The sequence below is a fragment of the Euprymna scolopes genome, chromosome 5, assembly GCF_053919585.1.
Source record: "Euprymna scolopes isolate OS-2025 chromosome 5, ASM5391958v1, whole genome shotgun sequence".
Lineage (NCBI taxonomy): Eukaryota > Metazoa > Mollusca > Cephalopoda > Sepiida > Sepiolidae > Euprymna > Euprymna scolopes.
The window spans coordinates 176,407,798-176,423,214 of record NC_136486.1 but is presented as its reverse complement, the minus strand read 5'-3'; the positions used below and the strand labels follow the sequence as shown (position 1 = coordinate 176,423,214).

General features: G+C 31.4%; 1 protein-coding gene across 11 annotated transcripts in view; it reads right to left on the bottom strand.

The window, feature by feature from the left end:
* Positions 1–15,417, bottom strand: part of LOC145277048 (uncharacterized) — a 337,642-nt gene that overhangs the window by 47,309 nt on the left and 274,916 nt on the right. For all 11 annotated transcript variants that reach the window (XM_080128695.1, XM_080128698.1, XM_080128691.1 and 8 more), the window contains 3 exons: positions 5,887–6,068; positions 5,352–5,499; positions 2,143–2,266 (listed from right to left, as the gene is read on the bottom strand). In XM_080128695.1, the coding sequence (XP_079984821.1) occupies positions 2,143–2,266; positions 5,352–5,499; positions 5,887–6,068 (454 nt within the window). The remainder of the gene's footprint in view (positions 1–2,142; positions 2,267–5,351; positions 5,500–5,886; positions 6,069–15,417) is intronic.

The following is a 15,417-nucleotide window of genomic DNA, read 5'->3' as shown; positions in this document are numbered from 1 at the left end:
ATTTTAAATTTAAAAAATAAATAAAATTACCAAAAAGTAATTTAAAAAGAATGCAAAGCAGAAAATGAGACTTTATAAGAGGTTGGAGTACTGTTGTCACATCTGGGTAGAAGCTGCTTGGAGCATCCTAAACTGCCCTTTTCTCTTTTCTGCAACCTCTTTCCAATAGAAGAGACACTATGAGCCTATCTCTGCTCTATCTTCATTTTCATGACAAGTGCTTGTCTTAATTTCAATCTATGGTCCCCCTTGCAAAACTTTTACAAAACACACTCATCTAGCTACAACCACTATCAACAATTTCCCCCAATCTCTATCTGTGCCTAAATCTAAATGCAAATTCCATGAACAAAGCTTCTTTCCTAGAACTGCCTACCCGTGGAACTCTGTTCTACTGGCCTGCTTTTCAGCTGATTACAACATGGTTCTCTTCAAGTCTAATGTAAACAAGTTCCTGTTGAGCCATCCCCTTAACTAATCAAGTTATACCCAATTTCCATACTAGCAATTACTATGCTGTTGACCCGATGACTACCGTGACCTCATTAAACCTTATCGAGTAGCTTCTAGGCCTTGATAAGTGATGACTTCCTAGTGTAAACTTTATAAGAGACAAAAGGTAGAGTCGGATGGAGAAGAAAGAGTGTAAAACAGAGTGAGGGGGATAAAAAGGGCAGGTAAGTAAAGCCATACGAGATGCAACAAATTGATTTCATCAACTGTTCATTCTGTAGAAGCATTTTGAAGGAACAAAAAGGATACAAAAACAGACATCAGACAAAAATGCAAGACACTGCAACTTTGTTTTGCATCATAACATTTTGTTGCATAACTTTTGCACCAAGTAAGCATTCTACTGAGATTATGATGTTAGACTTGTGCAGTATAAGGAAATTTGAAATGTATTTTATGTAAAAACACTATTAAATAGTTACGTGTCGAATTTAAAAAAAAATTTAATTGCAAAATATGATCAAGAAGATTTGCTCGAACTTTTTTCTTTTACAAAAAAAAAAAAAAGAAAAAAATATAGATCTTAATAATCCACCATTTTCTATTTCGAATTATTACTTCGTCAAAATCTACAACTGTAGTTACCTCCCCTGGATTTTAAGTTTTCAACATTAACCAATAGAATAAAGATTTATAATTTGATAAATTTTATTTTTGTAATTTTTTTTCTCCTCAATCATTTTGTGTAATTTTAAAAAATGTTTACTAATTTTGACATGAAACATAAATAAGAAGTTCAAATGAATGTGCTTAAGATAAAATTACGACATAGGTCATGTAGAAAATTAGTAAAAAAATTTTAAATTACAAAAAAAAGATCTCAAGTAGAAAAATAATTACACATAAAATAAAATTTACCAAATTATAGAGGTCCTGGATATGACCTAAAACTATATCCGATGGTGAGGCTCCACCTTTCGGGCTTTGGGGAGTGTGGAGCCACCCTTTAATTGCCATTGCTCCCAGGTCCACTCTGACCCGGAGTGGTAGTACCTGTTAGGGTCCCAACTATGGGTTAAATAGAATCAGACTTTAAAAAAAAATATACTCCATTAAAAATCGTTCCTCAAAATAACTAGATTCGGCATTAAATAACCTGAAAAAGGTCGATATGCCGGAAAACAAAAACAACCAACCAACCAAATTATAGAGTTTTATTGTTTTACTGTGGAAGAGTTTTGTAAAGCCAGGGGAGGTAAGTGCAATCTACGATTCTGACAAATTTGTCATTTCAAAATAGAAAATGGCAGGCTGCTAATATCTGGGGTTTTTTCTTTTGTAAAAAAATAGTTCTAGCAGATCTTTTATTCAAACATTTTTGTAATTTTTTGAATTTTTACTAATTTCAACCTGACATGTAAAGTATGTAATAATATTCTTACTTAAAAAACATTTCTTTGAAATCTCATCATAGTACACAAAATTTCATACTACACAAGCACCGACTTTCATACAAAGTGAATGTCTGATATTAACTTGCATTTCAGTTTTTACATTCTGTCTTCACAAACTTATTCATAGACAGTGAAAAAAATAAACAGAATCTGTGATTTTACTGTTTTGTCAAAATGGTTCTGCATTGACGTATGCTTGCTTGGACGTGGAGAGATGACAGACAATGTTACTCACCTGTATGCATCATCCGAGGACATTCTTAAATGTCGCATAACGTAAGCTATTGCCAGTGTGGGTGAGCGAGAAATTCCGGCTAAGCAATGGATAAGTACACAGCCGTTAGATTCTCGCACTTTATCTGTGAAATAGAAAAAAAAAGAAAATCGAATTAAAAACATTATATAACAGGAAGCTGTCCGTGTTCTTCCTAAACTTAGAAGCTTCCATAGATATATCCACAAACTATATGAAGAGGAGTAGGGCTCCGAAAAACATGTGTTCATAGATTACTGTTTTTTAAAATAATAAATAAATAAAAAATGTCTAAATAAAAAATGGGCAACTTCCTAAAAAAAAAAAAACACCAGATCTCCGAGGCAGAGACGTTAACCTTAATATCATTTAAAGAATCAACAACAAAAACCACACAAACTACATATATATTGAGAAAGAAAGGGGAAAGAGACACATTATTTGGATAAAAAGAAAAATTAAAAACCTATTATATAACAATTATACGTCCGTATACTTGCCTAACTTGAAAACAGTTTTTTAATTGAAATCGCTCCAGACAAGGCATGAAATCACTTGATGTAAGGAGCTATCAGCCATATTTTTCTCTATAGTTGATCCATTTTGTCCATATTTTATCACAGAAATTTTTTTACAGTTTCCATTTTTACAATAAGATCTGATTTTAATTAAATAAAAGTCATTTTGGGAGCAATGAATTCATACTGAAACCGATTTCAGTGCAAATCATGTGCAGCTAATCATTATTAAATGACATGTTATTTTTGGTATAAAAATGAATGCCTGAACTAAAATGTCAATGTGGGCGAACTTTAATTTTTCACAAAAAATTACTATTCATTCAAACTTATTTACATTGTCATAATTAAACTTGATTTGTATCACGTACGATTGTTTGCATTATTTTTTTTAAATTACCATAAATCAGAATAATATCCAAGTAATCATCCAACTATAATATTTCAGTTTATTATTTTGTCTGATATTATTTTGTCCAATATCCTTTTATCATATTGTATTATATTATTTTGTCCAATATCATTTTATTATATTGTCTGATATCCTTTTATTATATTGTCTGATATCCTTCTATTATATTGTCTGATATCCTTCTATTATATTGTCTGATATCCTTCTATTATATTGTCTGATATCCTTCTATTATATTGTCTGATATCCTTCTATTATATTGTCTGATATCCTTCTATTATATTGTCTGATATCCTTCTATTATATTGTCTGATATCCTTCTATTATATTGTCTGATATCCTTCTATTATATTGTCTGATATCCTTTTATCATATTGTCTGATATCGTTTTATCATATTGTCTGATATCCTTTTATTATATTGTCTGATATCCTTCTATTATATTGTCTGATATCCTTCTATTATATTGTCTGATATCCTTCTATTATATTGTCTGATATCCTTCTATTATATTGTCTGATATCCTTCTATTATATTGTCTGATATCCTTCTATTATATTGTCTGATATCCTTCTATTATATTGTCTGATATCCTTTTATTATATTGTCTGATATCCTTTTATTATATTGTCTGATATCCTTTTATCATATTGTCTGATATCGTTTTATCATATTGTCTGATATCCTTTTATTATATTGTCTGATATCCTTCTATTATATTGTCTGATATCCTTCTATTATATTGTCTGATATCCTTCTATTATATTGTCTGATATCCTTCTATTATATTGTCTGATATCCTTCTATTATATTGTCTGATATCCTTCTATTATATTGTCTGATATCCTTCTATTATATTGTCTGATATCCTTCTATTATATTGTCTGATATCCTTCTATTATATTGTCTGATATCCTTCTATTATATTGTCTGATATCCTTCTATTATATTGTCTGATATCCTTCTATTATATTGTCTGATATCCTTCTATTATATTGTCTGATATCCTTTTATTATATTGTCTGATATGCTTTTATTATATTGTCTGATATCCTTTTATCATATTGTCTGATATCCTTTTATCATATTGTCTGATATCGTTTTACTATATTGTGTGATATCGTTTTACTATATTGTCTGATATCCTTTTATTATATTGTCTGATATCCTTCTATTATATTGTCTGATATCCTTCTATTATATTGTCTGATATCCTTCTATTATATTGTCTGATATCCTTTTATTATATTGTCTGATATCCTTCTATTATATTGTCTGATATCCTTCTATTATATTGTCTGATATCCTTCTATTATATTGTCTGATATCCTTCTATTATATTGTCTGATATCCTTTTATTATATTGTCTGATATCCTTTTATTATATTGTCTGATATCCTTTTATTATATTGTCTGATATCCTTTTATTATATTGTCTGATATCCTTTTATTATATTGTCTGATATCCTTTTATTATATTGTCTGATATCCTTTTATCATATTGTCTGATATCCTTTTATCATATTGTCTGATATCGTTTTATCATATTGTCTGATATCGTTTTACTATATTGTGTGATATCGTTTTACTATATTGTCTGATATCCTTTTATTATATTGTCTGATATCCTTTTATTATATTGTCTGATATCCTTTTATTATATTGTCTGATATCCTTTTATTATATTGTCTGATATCGTTTTACTATATTGTGTGATATCGTTTTACTATATTGTGTGATATCGTTTTATTATATTGTCTGATATCATTATATTGTCTGATATCGTTTCTATTCACTTGCTTCCTCGCAAGAGCAAAGTTATATCCATGGTCAGTTTTTAATCCAGCTTTCTAAAAGGTGCACTCTGGATTGGAACAGAAATTTTAAATTTCATCAATCAAAAAAAACTTCTTCACCGATTGAAAACTGAATAGACTTAGTGTAGCATCAAAACAGATACTACACTTTTTTCCTAGCCAGAAAGCCAAAGAATATAGTATTGGCAGCATTTATAAAATTAAATTCAATTGGATTTGAAATCAGATGATTTGAAATTCATTGTTTATTCGACAAACTGAATTGAAAAATCTTGACCAGAAGAGAGAACTTTTTAATCTTACAATTGAGAGTGGATATTTTTTTTATTTCTTGAATAACTTATGGAATTTTGAAAACTGAATTTGAGTTTTTAAAATTTGTGTCTTGAATACCTTTAGAATAAATGGAAATAAAAAAGATGCAGAGAAGGAAATTTTTCTTACCAAGAAACTGGAATGCATCATGGAAGTATGGCAGCATCTTATCAAAGTAGTTATCGTTTATTGGAATGCGGAGGAAGTGATTCTCTTGTATAAATGAAGGTTGCTTACAAGTTGTCGTGACATTCAGAATATAAGATATGCCATTAACCTACAGAAAACAATAAAAACGAAGAGAGAAAAAAGCATTAAAAATATGACACAATTGCAAAGCAAAATTATTTCCTCAAAATTCAACAAAATTATGGTGTAAATTTAGACACTTAAAATATAGATTTAAATGGGGGTTCATACCTTTTATTAGCAAATGTAGCAGATTTGACAGGAATTGAACCCTAGTCAGTTGATAACGATTTTGCTGTATATTACTTAGAATACTTAAAATCTTATATAAATAATGTAAAAACTGATTAAAATTGAATCCAAACCAATCAAAATTGAATCAAACTCAATTAAAATCCAATCAAATTAAAAGTTGTAATGTTAAATGAATAGAAAAATAAATGCTAATTATTTCAGATGAGTACAAAAGTCTTACCTGTATAATATCTTGGGACATAGCATCCCTCTGTGAACCTAAGTATAGAAAATGAAGAATCCTCGTTGGTCCTACGTTACTGATCGGCAGGCATGGCTGCGACAGAGATGTTAGGGAAGTACACTTGTTAGATTTACTCTCACAAAGAGACGGATGCATCGCTTGGAAAACCAAATAGCCACCTGAAAAATTAAAAGAAAAATTTTTTTTTTTTTTTTTGATTTTTAAAACAATTTGTGATAATTGGTAGAAAAGTAATATCGCTAATTTAAGAAGAATGCCGTTTTATTTATTTATTTTTTTTTTTTTGTAAATAGATAAGGAATTTTTAATTTTATTTTATTTACCATTCCCGTCGAGCATTGTCTGCAGATAGTGATTTCAATCCTATCCAAAGCAGGCCACAAGATTTGTTGACCAAAAACATGAGACAACAACAACTATGGAAAGGCAGTAATTACTGAGGATACAGTTACGAGATTCAGCATTCCTATCTCATCACAGTTAACCACCTGAAGAAGGCCAGAGGATGAATTGGCCAAAACATGTGGAAACAACAACAACAACAACGATGAAGATGAGGATAACAGTCCACAAAAAAAGAAAAAAAATTATACAAAAGACAAAGAATGAAGAAAATAACTGCGTAAGAAAGAATGATTAAAAAAAATTTTTAAACTAAAATAATTGAGAATGTAGATATATATCATCATCACTGCTGGTTGAGGATTATTAAACTGGATTAATCTTCAGGAGAGTTGGAGAAATGTACAAGATTATAGGAAATTAAAACTTTCTAACCTTAACCCAACTCATAGGAATAGTGAGTTAGGCTTAGAGTGACCTGAACCAACTTTGTGACAGAACAATAGTCTGTTCGCGGTTCTATTTCACACAAAGGTTACTATCCGTTCATACACCTGTGTGTAGTATTTGCTTGTAGGATCTGTTATTCCCAAATTGTCGTCCATCTAACTACTAACCAAGACAAATGCTGTTTAACTGTGATGATCTGAAAATATCTGGTATGTCAATAGCATAGCTGTAAAGGTCGTAGAATCTTTCTCAACAAAAAACATATTTTGAAAAATAAATGTTTAGAGCACAGTTAGGAAATTGGAAAATATAAGGTTTGACTGATTCTTACAATTCCAGAATATCCAGCCGGGCGAGACAACTACAATTCCAGAATATTTGATCTAGGCTCTTACACACCAAAATATTTGACCCAGATTACTTATTTTAATGGCTTCTAATACACGTCTGCTGAATTTTCAGGGATTAAAATATTTGAGTCCCATCATTCTTTTCGAAGCACTCGATTGATTCTTCAACATTCTGATGGGAAATTCAACTAGTAAATAGATATAGAAAATACTTTTGATAAACCTAAATATTACTTTTCGTTGATTAGCACTAAGTTCTAGATTAAAATAACGGATAATCTTTAAATCCTTTTTTTTTTTTTTTTTTTTTTAGAAAAAGAGATCATCTGAAAGTGGAGGACAAAAAAGAAATAATCTGACTTTATTCTATCAAGATTTCTTTTGTTTCGCTTTTTTCATTATATTCTCAGAATCACTCTTTTATTAGTTGGAATAATGATAAAAAGAATAAAATTAGGCTTACATTGCTTATGACTAATATTAAAAAAACGTTGGATATCAGCCATTTTTTTTTTCAAGTTAAAACACTGATCTGCAGATAGTTTCATAACGAGGCACTCAGATCTCTTTTACTTTGAAACTTTCTAACAATAAAATAATTCTAATTTATGAAAAGAAAATATTAGTAAAAAAAGTGTGGGAAAGCAGATTATACAACTAAAGTTATGGATATAGAAAACTTAATTTTGCAGTTAAGTTCTCATGTAGGGAGTTTTAATGAATAAAATTTGCCCTAATTGTCACAATAAGAAACCTAGATGGTTCTAAGTGTTATTTCTAAGTTGTTTTAGTACTAGGCTTTTGTCCTACTAAGGCTTCAGAGTTTAGTTTGCCCTACTATCTCATCAATAGCTGAATGAAGTAGAGATTGACTGACACATTTCCCAAGAATATTAGTGAAAGTGTCCTTGTTGTTATATGCAATCTATCGATGCATGGTAGACACTATGAAATGGACAAACTGACAACTGACCCTGATCAGCTTGTGCTAATCAGAATGACACCAGAAATAGAATGACTCAGTTGAACACTTACAAAAACTAAACGTCAAAAAAAAAAAAAAAAAATTATTCAAATTAGAGATAAAATATTTTGTGGCATTGGAAATTGACAGAGATCAAATAAGGTGAAACTACGTTAATGCATGGGAGCGCCAAACCTCCTGCTGCTGCTGCTGCTTCTAAGGTAATTTTTTGTTTTATATCTTGCTGCGTACATCTAACAATATATAACAACTCATATTTCGTTAAATCGTACTCCTGTTAAAAATATTAAAGCTTTTCGTTAAATTGTACTTCTGTTAAAAATATTATAAGATTCAAACTGTGTGATTTGTGTGAACCCTATAGAAAGGTTACCCACCAAAAACTTCACATACATTCTACTCTAATGAAATTTAAATTCTACATATAAAGTTTTGGGGGAAAACAATAGAAGTGGTTACAAATATCTAAATAACTTCCTGACCCAAGATAGTTCTGTGGGTTCAAATCTCTTATCTTGATGAATTGTATATCATATGACTACAAAAAAAATCATTAATAAACCAATCATATTTAAACGGTTTTAGCATAAATTAACCGTGCAACAATCAACCAATAAAAAATATATCTATTTCTCGGTTACGATTTGGAATTTTTGAGATAAGGATTGGTTATTCGTATAATTTGGATTTTTTGAGTCGTCTTACTCTCCATCATTCTTCTCTGTTCATAATTTTTACTTCGTCACATAATGGTAGATGGTTTCCCATTTCCCTCCATACTTTATAAGCCATAGCAGACTTTCAATTTTAAGATTCAATCCTGCAGATTCCACGAGTTCGACAGAAAGAGTCCAGAGTTCGACAGAAAGATTCCAGAGTTCGACAGAAAGATTCCTGAGTTCGACAGAAAGATTCCAGAGTTCGACAGAAAGATTCCAGAGTTCGACAGAAAGATTCCAGAGTTCGACAGAAAGATTCCAGAGTTCGACAGAAAGATTCCAGAGTTCGACAGAAAGATTCCAGAGTTCGACAGAGAGATTCCAGAGTTTCACAGAAAGATTCCAGAGTTTCACAGAAAGATTCCAGAGTTCGACAGAAAGATTCCAGAGTTTCACAGACAGATTCCAGAGTTTCACAGAAAGACTCACCTAAAAAGGTCGGAAGTTACATGGAGTGAAACGTTGTGAAAATGGCAGTCAAGATGAGGAGACTAGTTCAAAAAATGTGATACAAATTTTTCGATTCTTCATCAAATAAGTTTGCAAACATCCAAAGTTTTACATTTTCTCTCCATTTTGTCACAAATCTCAAATCAGAAACCACCTTTTGTTATTGTTTTTAGCAAATCAATCAGTTCAGATGAAGTCGAAGAATTCGGTTATTTTGATGCCGACATCAATTAACTTCATGATGAAAGTCATTAAAGGTCATTTTTATTCTCAGCAAACAATCACATTTCTTTCATGTCTCTCTCTCCGCACGTATTGCATGCGTCAGTGAACAAGCAATGAGTAATGTTTTAAAGAATTTGTATTTATAGTTATTGTCTTCACACACACACAGATATATATGTCTACAGACACACAATTCTAGTAATGGACCAACCATGAACGTGATTGGACAAGAGACCAAATGTAAAAACAAACTAAATGCTTCTCTATGTTTGAGGTCCCCAAGGAGTTCAATTTCAACTTCTGAGTTAGTTAAACATTAAAAATTTTCTTTTATAATTTTGTCAAATAAGCATTTGTGCATGAGGAGCAGGGCAGAATATATCTCTGAAGTCAAAGAAAATGACAGCGAAATTGTTGTTAACCAAATCGTTTAAAGTACAGAATAGTTAACAAATCCTCACTCCCTCCATATTAAAAATGCGTTTCAAAATAACATTATTTAGAAAAAAACTATTCTTATTATGATGATGGAGGAGAGGTCTTTGTTAACTATTCTGTACTTTCATCAATAAATGTGCCATTATTTGTTGAGTTTCCAAAGATTTGAGGATTTCAGTGTTAAATGTAAGATGTTATATTTAACAAAGAAAAATATTTATTTTAATTCCTAAAAATGTGCTAAAATGTCATCAATTCATTCTTTGCAACTTTTGACTATTCATGAATTATTTAAAAGTTAAAAACAAACCAAAGTAAACGGCGTAATCACATTGATATATCAGTTCTCATTAGATGACCAAAAGTCAACTCAAAACAATTGCAGTATCCATTGACCTAATACTGAACGCTCTTTATACAAGTTCGATTCAATTTCATCATCGGTTTAATGTTCACTTTACATGCTGCCATGCATGCTTTTAAAAATTGACTGCCAAACTTTTCTAAGCAGTTCTTTATTTACCACACTCTCTATCAAGTCCTTTCTTATTTCTTCGTCCCATAAAATTGATGAAATATTTACAATTTGATCCATCTGGCCTTCCGGGCTGGAACGTTTTGAAGTCAATTAGGTTTGGTCAATGTGAGAGAAACACTTCATATCAGAAAATTACTATTTATTTGGACCCTGCCAGAGTGCCCCCCCCCCCCATTAAAAAATGAGCTCATGTTGTTTAATTTACTCTCATGGGGAAGCAAATAAACACAATATTCACATCAGTTTTTCTGTGAGATTAAAAAACAAAATTCAGATTATTCGGACTAATTTTTCATCTTGGATGTCATTCGCACATCGTTTTGGTTCATGTAACCTCCGATTTTCTTCAGATGTATTTTGGTAAACATAGGAATCTGCACAAAATTTACAACGGAACCCTTCACAGAGGTAACATGCTCCTGTTCTATTAACTCCGACTGGGTAGACGGCTTAAGTAATATGCAAGTGCATTCTTCATGTTGTCCACACGAAAGATTGAACCCCTAACCTCCAGAAGAGTGGCAGAACTAAATTTTACCAAGTACTTTATCCATTATGCCATGGGTCCTTGTGAAGATAACAAAAAGCAAAAGTTGACATGGAATTCTGGATTTAAACGAAATGTTCAAAGAGGTATCCTAAATAAATCAATAATTATCTAATATATAAATAATAAAATTATATATAATCAGAGGAAAAAACGATAAAACATACAATTGTTTCTTGTTTGGTCTAAAGACTTACATATACATTTGTGAAAATTCAGATGACTATTGAGCCAAACATCATACATATATATACACACACACACACACATATATATATATATATGCATGATAACAGCACATTATGTATATGTATACATAAGCCTGTATATCTAAACGTGTGTATCTGTGAGGATCATATGTAGACCTATATATGCAAGAATATGCACAAATACATGCACACAAACACACAAGGATAATGTATGCTCGCATGTATATACGCATACATATATCTATGTATTCATGTACACATATACAAATACATACAGTATGTGTACACACAAAGTAACTTTTGGAATGATTCTAGCATGTTCGTGTGAGTCAGTTTCAAACTATGTTACTATGAGGATAAGTACATAGGGGGTGTGGATGGGAGAGAAGAGAACATCTTTTTTTTCATTCACACACACACACACACACACACACAGGCTACCTGCGCCATGTTAGTACAACCGAGTGAGGATTGAGTGACTCATAAAGTAGATAAACAAAAGAATGATATCAAGAGTGAAAAAGGAAATTGAGTGAAAATGAGAGAAGAAAGGAAGAGAGAAATAACGGAAAGTGAGAGAAAAGAGGGACAGAAGAATAAGAGAGAGGAGAGGGACAATAGGGAGGAGAGGGTAGGGAAGTAGTGAGAGAAGAGGGGAAGAAGAAAGAGAGAGGGGAAAGAGGAAAAGAAGAGATAGAGAAGAAGAGAGAGAGGAAAAGAAGAGAGGGGGAAGGAGAAAGAGGGAAGATGAGATAGAGATTGGGGGGGCAGATTTATAGAAAAGAACGAGAGAAAAAAAGAGATACCAAATTGAATGTTAGAGATTTCAATATCATAGTTTATATATATATATATATATATATATATATATATATATATACCCACACACACACACACGTGGCAAAAAGAAAGTCTGCACTTATATTTTTTTTCAAAAACTGTAAATTAAGCTAAATTTAATGTAACTGTTTAAACAAACTATACTTCATTTGAAAGGCCTTTTACCCTTCTTTAATTTTACCTGTTCATATTTGACTTTTTAATTGAAATATTCTAGTGTTCACGTCAATTTAAAAATATAACTTCAAATTGAGGAGGCAAAAAAAGTCTGCACAATGGAAAATTGTTATTTAAATGTAACTTTAGCACATTAATGCAACACAAATATAACAGGAACACAATGAACTAGTTAATGTTTTGTAGCATAGTCCTTCTGCAATTTGAGAGCCTGCAATCTTTTGGGAATCCCTTGAATTAGACTGCAGCAATACTCCAGAGAAAGGGCATCCCACTTTTCTTTAATTTTTGTCCAAAGTTCTTCCAAATTTGAAATTTCATCATTGCGTAGCTGTTGATTGATGTAATGCCATACGTTTTTGATAGGATTGAGGTCTAGAGATTGTGCAGGCCAATCCAAACACGGAATATCATGCTCTTCCAGGACCCTCTTGACATTGCCAGCTGTGTGAATGGGAGCATTATCCTGCATGAAAATGGGATTATCATCCAAATTCCGACCAAAGTAGGGAAGAAAATGGTCAGTCAACATATTAATGTACTTGGTCAAATTAATTCGATCTTGCAAGCGAACTACAGGCTCTGCACCATTGGTACTAATAATGCCCCACACCAAAACTGAACCTCCACCACCTTGCAGCATTGAAAGTGAGCACCTAGAATTAAATTCTTTGTCTTTCCTCTGACGGAGATACTGCCTACCATCACTACCTAGCCTATTGAACTTGCTGTAGTCGCTAAAAAGCACTTTTAACCAACATGAAGCGTCATGATCTTCATTGCATCTGATGAAGTTCAGACAGCGCTTCCTATTCTTTACAGAAATCATTGGCTTACGTCTTGCAACATATCCTCGCAAATTAAATTCCTTTAATCTGTTCTTCGCAGTAGAAAGAGAGCACATTTTAACAAGATTGCACTGTTGTTGGATTTGGGGAGCCATTTCAAATCTGTTTTTTAGGCTGTGGACCTTGATAGCATTGTCTTCCCTGTTAGAAGTAACTCTAGTACGACCAGATTTAGAGGCATCATGAACACTGCCGGTGTTTTGGTGCTTTTTGCAGTCTTTTATACCATTTTTTCATCACATTTCAATCTGCGGCTGATTTCTCGATTGGATAAACAAGAAAGGTGAAGATTAATGAGCTCCTGACGATCATTAAGTTGTGGCATAAGGACTAAATGTTATGTTGCATAACCTGGAACAACAATTACGATTAGAGATGCTTTGTTGCCTGTTGATGGATATTTTAAACTGATTTAGGGGCGATAATTTAAGCTGGTTTTAAGCGAATTTATTGCTGTGAACTTTCTTTTTGCCTCCTCAATTTGAAGTTAATTTATTAAATTGACGTGAACACTAGAATATTTTAATTAAAAGTCAAATATGAACAGGTAAAATTATAGAAGAATAAAAAGCAAATCAAATGACGTATAGGTTGTTTAAACAGTTACATTGAATTTGGCTTTAATTTGCGTTTTTGGAAAAAATGGCAAGTGCGGACTTTCTTTTTAGCGCTACTATATATATATATAGTTTCTTTTTGCGTTCTCGATTTTAAGTTATTTTTTAAATTGACGTGAATACTATCATATTTCAATTAAAAGTCAAATATGAACAGGTAAAATTGTAGAGGAATAAAATGCGAATCAAATGAGGTATAGGTTGTTTAAACAATTACATTAAATTTAGCTTAAATTTGCAGTTTTTGAAAAAAATGATAAGTGCAGACTTTCTTTTTGCCGGCACTGTATATATACTAGCAGTTCAACTCGGCTTTGCTCGGGCTCTATGTCCTGTTCATAACTTTATGTGCATATGCATATATTTATTAAAAAGTTTTACTCATGTCCAGGTAACCTACATCTAAAATTTCAAGTGTTTAGACTCAAAATTGGCGGAGGAGCTGGTAGAATCTGTAAAGGTTAACTCTTCCAACTTCGACCTCTTGGCAACCAACTTTTTGCTCCAAAACTGATTAAAAAGCTTACTGCATGTCTGAATACCCTTTATGTAAACTTTCAAATGTTTAGACCAAAAATTGGCTGAATAGTTTGCTAGAGACTGTAATGGTCAAATCTTTTGAACTTTGACCCCTTGGTAGCCAAATTTTCAGCCAAAAACTGATTAAAAAGTTTGCCCTATGTCTGAATACACTTTAAAAAAATGTAAAATTTCAAATGTTTAGACCGAAAATTGGCTGAGTAATTTGGTAGAGATCACAGAGGTCAAATTTATTTTTTTTTTAACTTTCACCACAATTTTGACTCCATAAAATTTGTTTTGGGCTCAAATGAAATTAAAAAGTTTGATCCTTTATCAAATTATTTGAAAAACGCTATCAAACAAGTTTTTTTTTTTTTTTTTTTTAAATAAAATAAAATAAAAAAATCTCTGCATCTCTTTTGCTATAGTGATAAACTATCTATAAATAATATCAATCAACTTCAAAACAAAAAAATGATGCAAGTGCTGTGGCATATATATTTGTATATTTTGGCAGAAAGTCATTATTCAAGGTACCAGATTATACAAAAATTAAAAATCAATATTTTAAGATTTGGAAAAGGGTTCAATTTCACACACAACGTTCAAGTAAATCGATCCCTCTTTTCTTGGACTAATTTATGATAACCCCGTTTTGACGTTGGATCCTTCAGCCTCCACCCTCACCCCACACAACCGCCATTATTATTTTACGATTTTTTTTTTTTTTTTTTTTTTTTTTACTTTGGAAAAAGTTCGGTTTGCCCCCACCCCGTCATTATTTTTTTTTTATTATTATTATTTACGACTTTTTGAGAGATTATCTTGATTAAATGAAATATTATTTTTTGGGAATGTTACCTCCCCCACCCCTACATACTCTTTCCAGGGTGGAGGGGAGTGCAAACTTTTTCCATTGTAAAAAAATCGCATATTAATAATAATAATGGCGGTGGGGAGGGGGGTTGAAGGATTTAAGGCTATAATAAATTCAAGAAATGATAAATTCAAGAAATAATAAATTCAAGAAATAATAAATTCAAGAAATAATAAATTCAAGAAATAATAAATTCAAGAAATGATAAATTCAAGAAATAATAAATTCAAGAAATAATAAATTCAAGAAATGAGGGATCGATTTACTAGCACGTTGCATGTGAAATTGAACCCACCTTCTAAATCTTTAAATATTGATTCTTTTTTTTTAGATAATCTGGTACCTTAGTGTCCAATTGATAATACTCCACAGA